Source organism: Hypanus sabinus, chromosome 4 (assembly GCF_030144855.1).
Source record: "Hypanus sabinus isolate sHypSab1 chromosome 4, sHypSab1.hap1, whole genome shotgun sequence".
NCBI lineage: Eukaryota > Metazoa > Chordata > Chondrichthyes > Myliobatiformes > Dasyatidae > Hypanus > Hypanus sabinus.
In genome coordinates, this window is record NC_082709.1 from 68899363 (window position 1) to 68918929 (window position 19567).

Consider the following 19567-nt stretch of genomic DNA (forward strand, 5'->3'; position numbering starts at 1 on the left):
CACATTTCCTGAATACTCACCCTGGGATGCCGTGCAGACCCACAGCCTTGTGACTGTCCACACGTTGGAAACATCTGTGTACCTCAGCCTCAGTGATGACCAGGTTCTAGGTTGTAATGGTGGCTTTCTTTAGAGGCTCAGAGTTAGCGACGTTGAACTGAGTGTAAAAGCAATTGAGTTCATCTGGGAGAGAGGCCACGATGTTGGCGGCACTACGTTAGACTTTGAAGTCTGCGAAGGTATGCAACCCTTGCCACGTCACGTGTGCTATTTGTTATGAATCTTGACTCAATCTTGTCCCTGTATTGTTGTTTTGCAGCCTTGATAGCTTTGCGCAGATCATAGCTGCTTTTCTTGAGCTGCTGCTGATTGTGTGGTACAGTAAGTGAAGCTTGCATGGAACTACTGATCCAGAGCTTGTGATTTGGGAAGACGCTGACCGATTTCTGGGGGACAACAATTAGTGTAACACTTTTCAATGCCAGCGATCAAGGCTCAATTCCACTGCTGTCTGTATGGAGTTTGCACATTTTCCCATGTGACCATGTGGGAGACCTCCAGGTGATCCAGTTTCCTCCCACATTTCAAAGTTGTATGGGTTAGGTTTGTAAGTTGTGAGCACGCTATGCTGATGCCAGAAGTAGGGCAACAGTTGCAGACAACACATGACACACACGCAAACTGTGCTGGTTGTTTATGTAAACGGTGTATTTCGATATTTTGATGAGCATGTGACCAATAAAGCTAATCTTTAAGATCTTTATCTTTAACTGTTATACCCAATGGCCAGACTGATGAATGCCAATATCCTGAAAGCCTTCACCACGCTGTCTGCCTGCAATGTCACTTTCAGGGAATCATGTAACTGTACTCCTTGGTCTCTCTGTTCTACAAAACACCCCAGGGCCCGACTGTTGATGATCAACGTCCTATTCTAGTTAGACTTCCTCAGACTTATCTGAACTAAACTCCATTTGTCGTCCCTTGGCCTACTTACCCAGCTGATTAAAATTCGCCAGTCCTGGTAACAATTTTCACTGTCAATGACACTATCTATTTTAGTGTAATCTGGGAACTTATTAACTACACCTTGTACATTCTCCTTTATATGATAATCCACTTATATAGATGACAAATAGCAATGGGCCTAACACTGATCCCTTGGTGAAAACCACAAGTTACAGTCATCGAGTCTGAAAAACCTTCCACCTTCACCCTCTGCTTCCTACTATCAAGCCAATTGTCTCTCCCCAGATTCCATGTGATCTAGCTTATCATAGCAGCCTGCAATGTGGAACATTACCAAAGGCTACTAACCACCCTGTTCACTGATCTTCTTGGTTACTTCTTCAAAAACCTCAATTAAATTTGTGAAACATGATTTCCATTTCCATGCACAAAAACATGCTGACTATTCCAAATCAACCACCGTCTTTCCAAATGCTTGTATAGCTTAACCCTCAGAATTCCATCTAGTAATTCATCTATCACGGATGTTAGACTAACTGATCTATTGCTCCCAGATTTTCCTTTGCAGCCCTTCCTAAATAAAGGCACATTAGCTACTCTCTAGTCTTCCAGTACTACACCTATCACTAATTATCACACACACATCTCACTCAGGGCTTCCGGAATTTCTTTCTAGCTTCCCAAAGTTTTTGGGTACATGTTATCAGGACCTGGAGAATTATATGCCTTCAAACGCTTTCTGATACCCTGTAGCTTCTGTACTGTGATGTGAACTTTCTTCAAGATTTCCCCTTAATCTATCCAAGTTCATATTATGAAGTCTTCATATCCTTCTGTATAGTAAAAACAAAGAAGAAATATTAATTGAAGGCCTCACCCATCTGTGCAACTCCACACAAAGATGCCTACTCTGGTCTTTGAGGAGCCATATTCTCTCTTTTTCTTTACACATATATACCATTTCTTTGGATTGTCCTTAATCTTCTGTGCCAAAGCTATTCTATGCCACTTTTTGTCCTTCCTATTTCTTTCTTTTCTCTTCCATGGATTTACTTGATCATAGCTATACCTGACTCATGACTTCTTTTTCTTGACTAGAACATCCAAGGTTTCCTATTCTAGCCAATCTTACCCTTCATTCTAACAGGAACATGCAGATTTTGACCTCTCAATATCTCTCTTTTTAAAACCTCCTACTTACTAGATGTCTCTTTGCCTGAAAACAAACTATACTATTTAACTTCTGCAAATTCCTGTTAATACCATCAAAATTTGTCATGCCCCAATTTAGAACTTAAGTTTCCGGACGAGATCTGTCTCTTTCCATACTGAACTTAAAACTAATTGAACTGTGGTTGCTAGTCCCAAAGTGTCCCTTCTTTGACAGTTCAAGATAATCACTTGCCCTGCTCTATTTCCCAAGAGTAGGTTAAGCTTTGCCTTCTCCCAAGTCATTTGATATATTTCCCAAGGAAACATCTGAATACACTTAGCAAATTCCACCCATCAAAGCCTTTAGTAGCATGACAGCCTCAACCTATATTATGAAAGTTAAAATCCTCTTCTAGGACAGACTGCATTGCATAGTGGTCTGCTAAACAGGAGAATTTGTTTCTTGATTTGGCCAGAATTGGAATTAGGCTAGGTTAACATCATTGTGAAGCCAGGATTTTCCATAAATGCTCCACTTGGTAACATGTTCAGTATCTTGTAATAGTGAAGGTTAAATGGAGCAGATATACCATAATTACATGTCGACAATTACCTAATCCACATACAGTCCTCCAGATATGGTACCTGAAGGCAAAGGTGAAGGCTTATTACTACAGGAAACACAACTGTTTGGTGACCATAGATTTGAGGTACATTGATTGTACAAATGACATAATCAAAGTAGTTGATGTTACGTACATAGATAACAACAGTGTTTAAAGTAGTGAAATATTCCAAAGCACTTTAAAGGAGTGGTTGTACTAGATCATATAAAAAGACAATGAATCAAAAATCATGTGCAATGATACAAGTTTTAAATATGCTTTTAAGAAAAAATCAGAATGATTGACAAAAAGAGATTTAAAAAGGGAATTCCAGATCACTGATCATGGTTGGCTGAAGCCTAACTATAGGTCCCATCTTTTGCTGGCTTAGACAAATGTACAGAAGTAAAAATACTGACAATGCTTTACCAGAAGCTGAATTTGTAAAGCATGACTGCAATGGTATGCTTGTTCATGCAAACATGTTTTAATATCATAGTGTTTGTTTTTTGCATTTAATCTTCCTTGATATTTAATTTTCTTATGATAAGAGAAGCTCAGAGTTTACAGTCCCAGCAGGGATTCTAACCTAATGAATAGGTATGAGCATGAATATACAATAAAATCTATAGAACTCTATGTCATTAGTAAATTCTCTTGCTTTCCAGTGAATAAAAATTCAGAGACCTTCTTCATGAGAGGCAATATGCAGTATTTCTATTATAATTTTAACAAAAGAGTTTAGACCTGAAATCTTGATTTTATTTCTCTTTCCACAGGTGCTGTCTAATGTGCAGAATATTTCTAGCATTTTCTGTTTTTATTTCAGAATTTCAGCAATGTGTACTTTTTAATTTTCATTTTCATCTGCATTTGCATTTCTTGAGGAAGCATGGAAGATCATGTTAGAGCCTTAGATGCAGGTCTTGTTAATACTCATTGAGGGGTCACAGACTGTGTTCCCGAGTGTGGTGGAGTAAGAGAGGAAGGGAAAAGATTAGGAGAGATTTTGTTCTAAGGTGCAGAGAATGGCAACTTTGGTCAGCTTTGGAGAAGGAGGAATGATGATATTAGGGGACAGTTGAAGATAAACGGGAAGCACCCGAGTGAGCAATTCTTTGGTGCTAGAAGAAGAGCGTTGCAGAGGACTAATAGAAGGATCAGATTTCACAAGCAACAGCATGTGGTGGGGAAAAGAAGGTCCTATACTTGTGTGCAGCATGGAAGGCACCAGATGATAGATTGAGGGAGGAGAATCAGATTAGCGATGATGCAGACAAGGCTATCAGGGGACCTTCTGGAAGTTAAGGAGTAAAAAGATTACAGAAATTGGTGGAGTTGCTGGATTTTAGTGAGCATTCAATTTGTTTGCAGGACCCTAGGTTAGTACTGCAGTGGTACAACTGAGTTGCGCTAAGAAGTTCCAATGATACAGTATATTCTAAGACAACAGGGTTCAAGCTGTCCAAAAGCAGATATATGCAGGAAGTGACACCATCCCATTTACTGCAAATTCACAGAAAAATAAACTTTTAATTGCATAATGCTGAACAGAACAGACTTATGTGCCAGATTTGTCAACCAGAATTGTGAGCAATATGAGTGATGCTCCTCAGCAACAATGTACAATCAAGAACATACAGCCTACTACCTCATCACTGCAGTCCAGATAAAGGAAATTCAAACATCATTACCTGTTTGACTTACAGAATAATAATTCATTCTTATAAAATTCATGTTTAAAAAATTAAACACAAAATGTGTAGAGAGAACTGAAATAGTTTACCATGGAGATGATTGCAGACTAATGGTTCAGAGTAGGAACAGATTATGTTTATTATCACTGACGTATATCATGAAGATTTTTACTTATGTGTCAGCAGTACAATGTAAGACATAAAGATACTTTAAGACAATAAAAATAGTTAAAAAGAGGAATAGCAAAGTTTAAGTACATTTATTATCAAAGTATGTATACATTATATGTTTGTACAATCTGAGATTCATCTCCTTACAGGCAACCATGAAACAAAGAAACCCAAAGAACCCATTAAGAAAGACAGTCAAACATCCAAAATGCAGAGAAAAAAAAAGCAAATCGTGCCAATAATAAAAGTAAGCAAATAGCATTCAGAACAAAAGTGAGTTGACAGACGTGAAGCCTGGAGCAACAGGAGCAGGCTTCAGCCTCAGCCTCAGTTCAGTGTAGAGCTGTGTAAACCCTGTGGAGCCCACAGACATGAAGCCCAGAACAGTCAAAGCAGGCTATATCCTCAGCATCAGTTCAATACAGAATAGAGTAAAAGCATTGAGCAGTGAGCAGAGCTGGCCTAACCCTCACCTGTGACCCCAACACCTTGCCTTTTCAATCCATCTGGCCAAATGTAGGGTCATTTTTCACTCTAGGACCAAGGCCCTGTTGCATTGATGTGCTCTGGGCCTGGACCCTGCCACCACATTTTGGCATGTACTCAACCTTTCCAAATCAGCCTGGTGCTTGGAGTGATCAAACCTTGCATTCAGTTTAGGTGGATGGGCTTTGATTCTGCTCCAGCTTTGCTCTGCTCCGCTTTTCCTGACTTTGCTTCATATATGCCTCGACGTTACCTCATATCTGCTTGCCTTCATTCTCTTCTCTATTATTTATGGTGAACATAATATAGTGATTGTAGTTTATGGACTGTTCAGAAATCTGACGGCAGAAGTGAAGAAGCTGTTCTTAAAACATTGAGTGTAAATATTCAGGCTACTATACTGCCTCGCTGATGATAGTAATGAGAAATGGGGATGATGAGGCTTCTTAATGGTCAATGCTGCCTTTTAGAGATGTCTTCAATGGTGGTGAGTATTCTATCCATGATGGAGCTGGCTGAATCTACTACCCTCAGCAACTATTCTTCTGTGCTGATTATCAGCGAGGAGGAGATGTTATTACTGATCCCCACTGCCAGTAGTCCCCAATGAGGATGTAAAGGATGCAATCACAGATGGAGGAATGAAGGCCAAGATTTTAAGAACATAAGAAATAGGACTAAAAGTAGGCCATCTAGCCTGTTGAGCTTGTTCCACCATGCGTTAAGGTCATGTCTGATCTGGCAATGGACTCAGCTCCACCTGCCAGCCTTTTTACCATTGCCCTAGGTTCCACTGATTTGCAAAATATATTTGTGTCTTAAATGTTATTTAATGAGGTAGCTTCTACTGATTTCCTGGGCAGAAAATTCCATAGATTCACAACTCATTGGAAAAATAAATTTTTCCTCATCTCCAACCTAAATCTATTCATCCAAATCTTGAGGCTATTTCCTCTAGTTCTAGTCTCACTTACCAGTGAAATTTCCTGCCTTTTACTTAATTGCATGAATTGCAAATAACCCTTTCATAATTTTTATATGTTTCTATAAGATCCCCATTCATTCTTCTGAATTCCAGCAAGTACAGTTCCAGGAACTCAATCTCTCCTCATACAATAACTCCTCATCTCCAGAATCAACCTGGTGAACCTCTTCTGCACTGCCTCCAAAGACAAAACCAATATATTTTTTCCAAGTAAAAAGACCAGAACTGCACACAGTACTCAAGGTGTAGCCTTACCAGTACTCTGTACAGTTGCAGCATAACCTCCCTACACTTAAATGCAATCCCTCTAGCAAAGAAGGCCAATGTTGTTTTTGGCTTCTTGATAACCTGTTGCATTTGCAAACCAACATTTTGCAATTCATCCACAAGCACCCTCAAGTTCCTCTGATCAACTGCATGCTGCAATCCTTCACCACTTAAATAATGATCCGATCTTCTATTTTCCCTTCCAAGGTGAATGACCTCACATTTACCTATGTTGCTCTCACCTGCCAGACACTTAAACACTCACTTAACCCGTCTATCTCTCTGCAGTCACTCTATGTCCTCTGCTCCCTTAATCTCCCTTAAGCTCCCTTAATCTGGAGTGCTGGCAGTGAATCATGTCTCTATAAAGCAGTGTACACAGCTGTCACTGATGTCTATCTGGTGCTGCAATCTTGCTTTGAAGTCTTCAGTTTCATTTTTCCGAAGACTCTCTATTAGCCAGTGGAATATTAGGAAGTGGAGGGCCTTAGGACCCTGTGTTTCATTTTTACCTGTAGCTGAGCCTGACAGCCATGTTTTTTAAAATAATGGAGATGTTCCTTAAGCTTCCAACTGCTACGTGCCTTCCTGGAGGTCTGCAATCTCAAGACTGATGATACCGAAGATCGATAGTTTTTTATATATCTGATTTGATTACTGCAGTGTCTGTGACTGCAGATTTCTACTGGAGCAGTTCTAAACAGGATTACTTGATAATTCCTTTGGGGGCTGCACACAAGAAGTCACCACTCTCCAGTGCCATCTTCTTAGTAGGCAGTCATTTAAGAGATTTCAAAAGTTCGAAGTAAATTTATTATCATAGTACATATATGTCACCATGTGCAACTGTGAGATACATTTTCTTGCAGGTGTTCACAGTAAATACAAGAAACACAATAAAATCAATGAAGGACCACGCTCAACTGGATGAACAAACAACCAATGTTAATTCATAATAACAAATAAATAAATAAATAAGCAATAAGTATCAAGAACCTAAGATGAAGAGCCCTTGAAAGTGTGTCTGTAGGTTGGAGGAACAGGTCAGTGATGGGGTGATTGAAGTTGAGTGAAGTTAACCATTCTGGTTCAAGAGTCTGATGGATGAGGGGTAATAACTGTTCCTTAACTTGCTATTGTGGGTTCTGAGGTCCCTGTACCTCCTTCCTGATGTCAGCAGTGAGAAGAGAGCATTGTTTGGATGGTGAGGGTCCCTGATGATGGATGCTACTTTCCTGCAACAGTGCTCCATGTAGATGTGCTCATTAGTAGGGAGGACTCTGCCCATGTTGGATTGGGCTGTATCCACTACTTCTTGTAGGCTTTTTTGTTCCAGCACATTGGTGTTTCCATACCAAGCCATGACGCTCTCCAATGTACTGTCCACTGCACATCTATAGAAGTTTGTCAAAGTTTTAGATGGAGTGCCAAATCTTCGCAAACTTCTAAGAAAGCAGAGGTGCTGCCATGCTTTCTTTGTAATGGCACTGTTGTGCTGAACCCAGGACAGATCCTCTGCAATGACAACACCAGAGTTTAAAGTTGCTGACCTTCTCCAAGTCTGACTCCCCCCCCCCAATGAGGACTAGCTCATGGAACTTCGGTTTCTGCCTCCTAAAGTCAATAATTAGCTCCTTAGGCTTGCAGATATTGAGTTGAGGTTGTTGTTGTGGAACCACTCAGCTAGATTTTCAATCTCCCTCCTATATATGCTGATTCGTCACCACCTTTGATTCTGGTGTCGACAACACACTTGAATAAGGCACTGGAGCTCTGCTTAGCCTCACAGTCATAAGTATAAAGCAGTTAGAGCAGGGCTAAGCACACCACCCTGTGGTGCCCCTGTGCTAATGGTGAACATGGAGGAGATGTTATTGCCAATCCAAACTTGGTGTGGTCCGTGAGTGAGAAATCGAGGATCCAGTTGCACAAGAAGGTATTGAGGCCTAGTTGCTTGAAGTTCATTGATAAGTTTTGAGGAAATGATAGTACTGATTGCCAAGCTGAAGTCAATAAAGAACATCCTGATGTATGCATTTTTACTGTCCAGAGGTTCCACGGTCAAGTGAAAAGCCAATGAATTGGTATCTGCTATTGATCTGCTGAAGGGTCTCAGCCCGAAATGTCGACAGTAATCTTTTCCATAGATGCTGTCTGGTCTGCTGAGTTCCTCCAGCGTTTTCTGTGTGTTATTTGGATTTCCAGCATTTGCAGATTTTCTCTTGTTTCTGCAGTTGATCTTTTGCTCCAGTAGGCAAATTGCAGTGGATCCAAGTTGGTTCTCAGGCAGGAGATGATATGTTTCATCACCAGACTCTCAAAGCACTTCGTCACAGTTGGTGTAAATGCAGCTGGATGATAGTTATTGAGGCGGGTAACCGCTCTCCTCTGAGGCCTGCTTGAAGCAGGTGGGTACCTCATTATGCCAGAGTGGGGTGCTATTAAAGATATTGATGGACTTAATGGCATCTAACTGTGACTCTTTTGCTTGTATCTTCGGAAACAGCTCAATTTCCATCTTTAATTTCTCTATTTTTCCCTTTCAGGGTTCTTTTGAAGATCCTGACCTAGAGTTACATGCTGACTACGGTTCTTTGCAGGAATGGGACTCGCTCGTCGGGTTCCACAACTGGCTGTTTTTTGGCACGCCAAAGGCTTGGCCTAAGAGTCCGGCTCGAATTTGGAAGCCTAGGATCTTGGGGCTCTGGAGACAGGCGGATCGAATGTTGGTGTCACAACAAGAGACATGTGTGGTGTCAGGGGAGTCGGGAGATCTGCTGTGGGCCTGGAGACCCGGGATCTTTGCAGTTTTCAGGCACAGAGTTTGAAAAAAGTGATGTAATGGACTCTTAACATCATCAACCAACAAGTTGTTTGTTCTGTCTCCCTGCTTGCTGGGAAAATGGAGACACCTCTTTCTTCCTTATTATGGAGAGAGAGAACCTGCGATATGTCAAATACTAGGTGAAACATGAAGCCTTTGGGGTAACCACAGATCTGTGTCTTTGCTATTGCTTTGTTCATGTTTGAGTGTTCAGTGGGAGTGCCAATGCTTTTTTTGCCAGGGGAGCTTGGGGGGGGGGGCGGGGGTCCTTTGGTGTTATAACATTAAACTGTCATTCATTTTTTGGGGTACTCCTCTGTTTTCGTGGATAGTTGCAAAGTAAAAGCATTTCAGGATGTATATTGTATACATTTCTCTGACATTAAATTGTACCTTTGAATCTCTGAACCTTTGAACTCTCTAGCCAGCTAAATAGCATTCTTTAGTATTCAGCTAGGTACTCCGTTTGGGCTTGATTTATTCCATGGGATCACACTCTCACATCAGCCTCAGAGACTGAAATCACAGGACCACTGGGAGAAACAGGAGTTCACGAAAGTTCCTTCATGTTTTAACAGTCAGAGTGGGCATAAAAGGTATTGAGCTCATCTAGGAGCAAAACCTTGTTTTCATCTATGTCTTTGGTTTCACCTTGTAGGAGGTGATAGAATTAAAGTCCCACTATCCTTCAGTGTTGACTATCCTTCAGTGATGGAAGTTTGGTCCAGACTTGCCACTTTGCATGTGAGATGGCTTTCTGGAGATTGTACCAGGACATCTTCTATTTTATTTGGTTACAAGAGCTGAACATCATTGGTCTGACCTTAACAGCTTGCAGATTTTTTGGTTCATCCAGGGCTTTTGGTTGGGAAAGATTCTGAATGATTTTTTGGGGACAAACTCACTTATGACCATTTTTATATAGTCCATGAAAACCATGGTGTGTTCATTCAGGCTCTCTGATGGATCCTTGAACAAAGCCCAGTCCACCAACTCAAAGCAATCTCATAGCCACTCCTTTGCCTCCCACGATGACCTCTTCATTGTTCCTACTTCTAGAGCCTTGCTTTTTAGCCTCTGCCTATATGTGTTAAAAGGAGGACAGCCAAATAATCAGATTTCTCTAAATATGGTCAAGGGATCAAACAGTAGGCATTCCTTATGCAGTATAGCAGTTGTTGAGTATGTTGCATGCACCTGGTGCTGCAGGTAATATGGTTGTGATAACTGGGTAAAGATTTCTTCAAACAAGCCTAACTGAAGTCCTGACAATGATTTGAAAGGGATTGGGATAGGCTGCTTCTTGTTTGTTGATGGCAGTACCGAGTACCTCGAGTGCCTGCTTAATGTCGGCCTTTGGCGGTTTGTAAATTGCAGTTAGAATCACAGAGGAGAACTCTCTTGGCAAGTAGAATGGACAACATTTAAGCATTAGATGTTCCAGATTGGGGGAATAGGAGTAGGGTAAGACCACTACATCCGAGCACCACAAATAGTTTATCATGAAACCCACCTTTTACCTTCTCTGATTCAGCAGTCCAGTTCATCCTATGTATTGAGAAGCCCTTGGGTCTGATCATTGAATCTAACATGTTTTGAAGTAGCCAACTCTCCATGAAACACAGAACACAGCAATCCCTGATTTCCTTTCGATATAGCAGTCTTGCCCTTGGGTCTTCAAAGGATAATTGCCAAGACAAAGTCTTCTATTGATAATTGTACAATAACACTGTAACCAACAGTGGTACATTCATTCTAGTTAATTAGAACAAAAATTGTTTCTTTTCTGTCTGCAATACAATCAGAATTCATTTGGGTACGGACTGGAGATATTACTCTTGAGAGAAAATCTCATAGGAGTGCATCACCACTTCTAACAAAACATCCTGAAGAAATGTAACATTCACAGTGATGACTGGACTCCCTGGCCCATGACTGCTCAAAGTATGGAGGGTACTCTTGTAATTGTCTCGAGAACTTATGTCCATGCTCGGAGACCATACTGAAGTCTTTAAAGTGGCAGAAAGCGCAGCCCATCTCACAAACTACCACCCACCTTTTGGCCACCACTTGCCCCATCTATAGATGAGTCTGTGATTCCCACATTAACAGCATCAACCACTAACAAAATCAGACTGAAAATCATCCTCAACCCTGAGAGACTGTTGAAGAAGAAAATAATACTGGCTTTTGTGGAACAGTTTATGGTGGTATACCATTGTTTGTTTTCTTTCAGAAGATTATTGTTACAGGAGAAATAGTTTAATAAGACAAAAGCTACTTGCCACCATAGCACCCTGCAAAGCTAACCAAACTCCAGTTATCTTTGTAAGTACATTCTACTTAAATAAATAAAGCCGAGAGAAGAAAACAGAAGGTCAAGGAGATAGAATCATTGAAGGACAGAGCACCGAGTTTGCAGAGAACAGAATGTTAGAGCAAAGTAGCTTGTTTCTATCGTGGATGTTGAGCATCTCAGGCTAAGTCAACAACTTATCAAAGCAAGACAAGCAATTGAAAAAAAACTTCTGTTTACCGTCCGAACATCCCAAAGAGAAAGTGTCTTGTCTGCTGCACTTGTGAGCAGGGTGTTAGAGAAGGGAAGAAACTCAATGCTGTTCACAGAATCAACATGACCTCGTAGTATCTGTCTGCATCGTTCACTGGAAAAAAAAGTTGAAACATTTGTTAAATGCCTAACAGCTATATATGTAGAATAGCAAACTCAAGGCTTTCCCACTGCTGTATGTGACCATTAGCTTGACTGGTTGAATTTAAATTCAGTTTAGTAGTCATTAAATCACTGGCTCTATTTCCCATATATTAAACACCTGAGACTAACTACCAGCTATTATTTCCCAGATCTTAAGATATAGTAATAAGTTTCCTTAACTGGCAAAGCAACCTAATGATAATTAGGCACACTATGCTGCCCTATTTAAAATAAACAGTTTTCCTGTCATGCATATACTCCTGATATTGGAGTGAATAGAGAAAAAAGTCATATTCTCAGATGGAACGGAGAAAAAAAACATAAACAGAGATGAGATGCAATAGCTGTTTACTTCATCACTAAAATGTCTCTGAAGTGAGGACTTTGACACCTGAACTGTGAAGTATTTCACCTAAATTTTTCCAATAAGAATCAAGGTCAAGTTTATTATCACTGACTTAAAACGCATTAAACTTGTTGCTTTGTGGCAGCAGTACAGTGCAAAGACCCAGATGAGATGACTACTCATACCACTAGATTCAGACTTATGAGATTGAGAGAATGAAACGGCCTCATGGCAACTGCTTCTCTACTTTAAAAACCCTGCTACATATGTTTCCTGCGATTATCAGATATGACAGACAACCACCAAGCACAGTGCAAAGACATAAAAGTACTATAAATAATGAAAAAAAATCCAAAGATACCAAATAATGAGGTAGTGATCACAGACCATTCAAATATCTTACATCGGAAGGGAAGTAACTGTTTCTGAACAGTCAAGTGTGGGCCTTCAGATTCCTGCACCCCCTCCCTAAAAACACCTGAATAGGAAGTTAGTTCCCATCTGGAGGATAAAATTTACTCCTCTATATCTGGAAGATAGATGGAAAGGATATACCAATTATTTTATTTCCTGGCCTATGTGTAAGCACTAGAACATGCTACGTGCTTGAGGTCTATTGGAGTAAACAGATGGGTTCTTTGAAAGTTTAACGATAACTATTATGTAGATTTGCATTGTTAAGATTTCAAATGATTTCTATCTTTTGTTATAACTCTTGTATGGGCATGTATTTGTATGAACTGTTTTGTAATTTCCTTCTTCAAAATACAATTGATATGAAAGGCATTATTTATATTTTATTGTCCTTTATAAGAGAATATTCACTATTTATGTGAAATCAGCACAATGAAATGACATAACTTCTCTGCAAATTTCTTCCAACTCTTTTTTTCTGTTGTGATACAAATCATTTGGTTAAAAGTATTACAGAAAAAATAATACACCCAAACTAGTAGGTTGAATGAGTAAACTTTGCATTGGAAGGTTCCTCAGATCAGAAATGAAGTGCCAGAAGTGCCATTGGTAAGAGGAGGCCAGAATAATTATAGCCAGGATGACATAACCTGAAAAACTGTAACAAATATTTCTGGATGCTTTTCATATCAATGATATGCTCTGCAGAAGTTGAGAGACCCCATAAACTTTGCATTAAAAGGCTCCTCTGTTCAAAAATGAAGTGCCATTGATAAGAGGATGCCAGAATAATGAGAGCCAGGAATGGCCTAACCTGAAGAATTGTAATGAATAAATCCATGAATTCCCCAGTGAAGGATTTTTCTGACCCTTCTAACTCCAGCCTATCATCTTACAAAGCCTTTAAAATTCACATATGCACATACAAACTAGAAAATATTGGAAATGATCAGCAGGACAGGCAGGTTTATAACAAGAGAAAGAGTTAAGATTTCAGATTGATGCCCTTTTATTAAAATGAGAAGAAACTGATAAAATGCATTTTCTGAACTGCAGTGAGGGAGTCAGAACAAGAGTGGTCAAGTGGTCAATGTTTGTGAAAGGGAGGATGGCAGGATAACTTGTATACAAAAAGACAGTAAAAGAAGGTGATTTAAGGGCAAGAGGTTATAAGGTCATTCTGGAGGAGATTTAACTTGACACAGATGTAAGTAATGCTTAATAAGATAAAGGAAAATGTTAGTTTTTGAACACCGAGTTAAGTTTGGAAAATGGCAATATATCTAGAAGAAGAGGAAATGCGGATACTGAGTTTATGTTGAAATTTGTTGGAATAGTGTACAAGGCCAAGGTCAGACTGGGAGTGGGACAAAAGAGGGGCTCAAGCTATCAATCATGCTGCAATGTTGCATAAACCAAACCAGACTGCTGCCAACAGTACCTCCTCTCAGTCAAACTCATGATGACAGTAGTTTGTTCCTTGATCTTAAAAGTATGTTCCCTACTGGCATCTTTGCTATTGGAGGACAATTTGTGCCAGCACTCTGTCACTGGAGTATAGCAGAGCTCTATTGGAAGTAGATTGAGATTACTTTGAGGCACTGTTTCATTTATGTCTCATTGGAAGTTAAAACATTTTCCATTAGGCATGATATTTATGGAAGTGTCACAGTCCACTTCTGTGCCCTCCACTTCTCAACTTGCAAGGATGTACCTCAGGATCTGCAGAAGTTCCTATGAAAGGTTAGAGATGACCTCCCCCTTTTCCCCTCTGATATATTTTAAAGGCTCTCAGCACACGAAACAAAGTGCCAAACATATTAATGTACATCTAGAATATTCTTCCTAGGTAGGGCCTCTGACAATAGTATTAATCTGAGTGAACTAATGTACACTCTAAATGGCAACCTGACATTTAGAGAGATCATGGGGTGTCAGTCCATTGCACCCTGAAAGTGGCAACAAAATAGTTCGGACTTTAAAGAATACATTAGGATTGCTTGCCTCTACCAGGGAGGGTCTTGAATACAGAAATTAGAAATTCACATTGCAGTTGTATAAAAATTGATTCAGTTATAATTGGACTATTATGAGTAGTTCTGGTACGAGAAAGGATGTGGGGACTCCAGGGTGTTGCCTGGAGAGGCTGGATAAATTTGAATTGTTTTCCCTGCTACTTCAGAGGCTGAAGTGTAACCTAATAGAACTATATAAAATTATGAGAGGCACAGACAGAGTAGATGGTCAGAATCTTTTTCTCAGGGTGGAAATGTCAAATACTAGAGGACATGGGTTCAAGGTGAGAGACGAAAGTTTAGAAGTGAATTATGTGGCTAGTTTCATTTTACACACACTGAGCAGTATTTGCCTGGAATGCACTACCAGGGGAAATGGTGGAAGCATATATGATAAATTCAGACAGATATACGAACAGCCAGGGAATTGGGAGGCATGGACCATGAGCAGGCAAGTGTGCAGATTAAATTAATATCATGGTTGGCAGAGACATCGTGGGCTGAAAAGCCTGTTCCTCTATTGTATTGTATCTTCTCAATTTAGCCCATTAGTACATTGCCAATATTTCAGCTGATGCTTTTTGGGTTCAAATGCATTGTACCCTCCAGTACGTTTGATCTTTGCTTTAGGTGCATACAACTGTTGCAGATAGTACCTTTTATCTCTCCACTTACTCGAAGGTCACATTGAGGATAACGCGTGAAAAACTGGAGACGTATTCTCTGTTCAGCTAACATGGTGCTGAGCCATTTCTTTTCAAATCATAAGATTTCCAGCTGTTGTGAAATTTATTGTTAAGGCTGGAGCCCTGACATCAATTAGCAAAGAAATTAGACTGCAGGTGCATTGTACAGTATTTGAGTACTAACCGTGCACTAATAGGTTAAACTATACAGTGCATACATGTGCATGCTTGGAGCTCAATCGAAAATTGCACATTGGTAACACTGGAATGAAGGAGAGCAGCCACCTCTGCACTGAAGATAAATTGCACTTTTTTCCAGCAGAAGCACTTGTGATTGCATTTATGATTCAGCTTCAAATAGAGCGCCAGTGAACCTTCAAACATTATAGCACAGAATCAAAGGCTGGAAGCTGCACAATGCCCTAAGAGGTATCAAAAGAGATGCTGCAAGAGACCTTAATCCAGCAACGTTCTATCATGTTAGTTCCAAATCATTGTGCATTATAGAACTGGGTTTGTACATGAAGTCTACACAAAAGTCTTTCCACTTGTAGCCCTAGCATGGCACAAGCATATGTAGAATAATGCACATTAAGCTACAGATCATATAAGATTAAAGTACTGAGAAATGATCAATGGGATCAAGCTATTTGACTGAAGGGAAGGTTGTTTTGTCGGTAGGAGAGTCACTCAAGGGATGAATTCTAGGTTCAGAATGTTTGGTGAGTGGATTAATAGTCTGGGAGATTAGTCAGATTTAAAGAGGTCTGAATCTGGCTGGTGGTGTAATGGCATCTGCACTGGACTTTGAGGCGAGTGGTCCAGGGTTCAAATCTGGTCGTCTCTTTGCACTCTTTCCATCCGTGCAGGGTTGAGCATCAAGTTAGTCACTTGGCCTCATAAAAAACACATAAAGAAATGACATGGTTGTCGCCTGATGCGCCTCAAGGCGCAGAGAAAAACAACAAGAAGGTAAGAGAATGCAAGGCATGAGTAGGTGGTGTGCTAGTCTTACAGGAGCCTTAGGTCCCATACCACCAGGTTCAGGAACAGTTATTTCTCTTCAATCATCAGACCCCTGAACCAGTGTGGAGACCTTCAGTCAGCACGACACTAAACACAACCTATGGACTCACTTTCAAGGACACTGGAACTCACTTTTTCAATATTGCTATTTTATTTATTTGTTTGTTTGTTTGTTTGTTTCATTTATACTTGCACAGTTTATCTTCTTTTTTACATTAGTTGCTTGCCAGTCTTTCTTTGTGTGCAGATTTTCATTGCTGTTTTTGCATTTCTTTGTTCTACTATGAATGCTGCAAGGAAATGAATCTCAGGGTAGTGTATGGTGACACAAATGTTCTTTGATAATAAATTTACTTTGAAACTTTGAGGATGTAGCAATATGGATTGCTAACTGTTTTTAAGACAAAATAGAGAACGGGTGTGTGGGTTTTCATAAATAAAACAACAGAATGTTTTAAGTTTAAGGGAAACCTTAACAATCCCTTTATTGTCATCCAAATGCAGAACATAAATGCAGTAAAAAAAATTCACATCATTAAGTCATCATGTTAAACTAGCCTCTTAAAATGAATCGAAGTCAATGTTAGTGGTTGTGAATTATGCATATGTTTCCACCTCTCATATTGCTCTACACAAGCTGCCCCATAATTCACCAAAATGGCATTGTGAGCCCATCCGGAGCTTGGACCAGCCAGCTGGCGGGTTTTATGTTCCATTGGAGGAGTAACAGCAGGTATCTCGGGCTCATCCAGAGGTGTGTAGAGATGTTCATGGCCATGTCGTGACAGCAGGAAACTTCCAATTCTTGGTCAGTCAGTTTAAGGCAATCTACCAAAACATATTCAGGTTTATCCCTCCTATCTATGATAAAAGTCTTCTCTGTTCCAAAATGCAGAACAGACCATCGTAAGGGGCCCTAAGAGGATGCCAGTGTGCATCATGGTGGATGAAAACGAATGGAATGGAATGTAGATCAACAGGAACCCAAGAGTCTGTACACCATGATGGAGGCAGGAGTAGGCGAAAAGGAATTGAGTTTACTGAGGAGGGTGGAATGCTGAGAGGCTGACTAGGCAGTCGTGGCATCAGGAGTAAAATCACCTGAAACTCCAGCTTCTCCAAGCTTAACGTCAGCCAAATACAAGCCCATGATGGCTGCTCAGTAAGCCTGGACCTCTAGGTCAGGGGTTAGTAGCTTGGTTGGCTGCGATACTGGCATAGGTCAACCCCATAGTCACGAGAGGCAACCAGCTACAGCATTATTTTTCCCCTTGATATGATGCATGTCAGTCATGAACTCGTAAACAGGCCAGTTGGCATTGCTGACATGCAGAGCAAGGGTCTGATATTTTGACTATCATGTGTACAAGCATGAGGGATTTGTGGTCAACGAATGCAGTGAAATGGCGACCCCCTGGTAGAAAACGAAAATGGTGGACAGCCAGATAGAGACCAAGAAGCTTGTGGTCAAACGTGCTGTACTTCCTTTCGCAGGGACAAAGCTTCTGGCTGAGGAAGGTGAAGAAGATGGCCACATAACCCTGACCAACTGCTCGTGCACAGCACCCACATCATAGTCTGAAGCATCAATAGTAATGGCTATAGGTGTGTTGGGGAGTGGTTCCACCAGTAAGGTTGAATTGAAAAGAACTCGTTTGGTGTTATCAATGCTCTGGTCATGTCTGCTGACTTGATTGGGGTATTGCCTTTAAGTGCACTATACAGGAAGAGTACAAGTTCAGCAGCTCGTGGAATGGAGTGGTGATAGAAATATACCATACCTAAAAGCTCTTGTAGTTATTTAGTAGTGCAGGGTGGTGGGATGTATATAACAGCAGAGACTTTTGATGGGAGGAATTTTGTACCTTCTGCGGAGATGCGATGGCTGAGAAGGTCAATGGTTGACAACACAAAGTGGCATTCAGCAAGATTAATAATCAACCTCTGTTGGCTTAAGTGCTAGGGAAGTGTGCGGAGATGTGACACATGTTCGAATTTGGTGCACTGGAGAGAAGTATGTCATCCAGGTAAGCAGAAGGAAAATCTATTTTTAATACAGCTGTTAGAAATTCTGTGCTGCATCTTTCAACCCAAAAAGCATGTGCAGAAACTCAAAAAGGCCAAACAGCATAATCACAGTCATTTTGGGAATGTCCTCCGAGAACATAGGCACCTGATGGTTGACCCTAACTAAGTCAACTTTAAAAAAATTAATTGTCCAGTTAAACATGCTGAGAAGTCTTCCATGTGTGGGACCAGGTAATGATTTGGGTTGGTGACCTCATTAAGGTGTCAGTATTCGCCATATAGACAGCAACTACCATTGGTCTTAGCGACCATGTGGAGAGGCAAAACCCAGGGGCTATTTGACCTGCATAAATGCCAAGTCTTTTCATGCTGGCAAGCTTAGTCTTTGTGGTGGCCAGCTTTCCAGGATCCAGTCTATGCGCGTGGGCATGGATCAGCGGGCCAGTTGTGGGAATATGGTGCTCAAACCCATGTTTTGTGACTGTAGTGGATAATGTGGGCTTGGTGGGGTTTGGGAATTTGCCTAGCAGTCGTGAACTCGTGTGGTGGTGCATGCACTTGACAGAGCCAATGTGGGAAACCTACTCAGGGAGCAGGGTAATGGCCCAAAATCCTTGACATCCACAAACCTGCAGTTCTTAAAATCAATCAACAGTCCTTGGGGAAACAAGGAATCTGCAATGAACAGAGATCTAGCCACTTTAGCCAGAATGAGGTCCAATGTATAATGTTGCCCACTGAAGCAATCATCCTTCATGCCCCATAAGTCTAGATCCTGTTGCCCTTGATGACCTCCAGCAAGGTTTGTTGTCCTTGTCTTCTCATCAATAGGCGATGACGGCAGCACACTCACTTGAGCACCAGTGTCCTGAAGTGTTGCCCTGAAAGGGTGTTAGTAAAGAACAGTAGACAACCCTGGCAGCTAGAAACCATGCTGTTCACAGACCTCTGATGTCCTGATGCACTGGCACTGTCAAAGCTACAAGGCAGTTGGCTCTTCCTGGTGTTCACACCAAAACAGGCATGGTAAAAGCACAGACCCGGCATCGTCTGTTTAACAGTCACCATGTTGGAGGCCCTGCTGACTGGCTTATTGAGGCAGGGAATTGAGGAGGATTTATCCAATCTACCTGTCTGTGTGCAGACTATCAGCCCTTTTAGCAAGCTCCCTATAGACACTTAC

General features: G+C 40.8%; 1 protein-coding gene across 3 annotated transcripts in view; it reads right to left on the bottom strand.

The window, feature by feature from the left end:
* LOC132392864 (sperm-associated antigen 16 protein) overlaps positions 1-19567 on the bottom strand; it is a 777809-nt gene that overhangs the window by 300162 nt on the left and 458080 nt on the right. For all 3 annotated transcript variants that reach the window (XM_059967355.1, XM_059967357.1, XM_059967356.1), the window contains exon 13: positions 11693-11819. In XM_059967355.1, coding sequence (XP_059823338.1) covers positions 11693-11819 — 127 coding nt within the window. The remainder of the gene's footprint in view (positions 1-11692; positions 11820-19567) is intronic.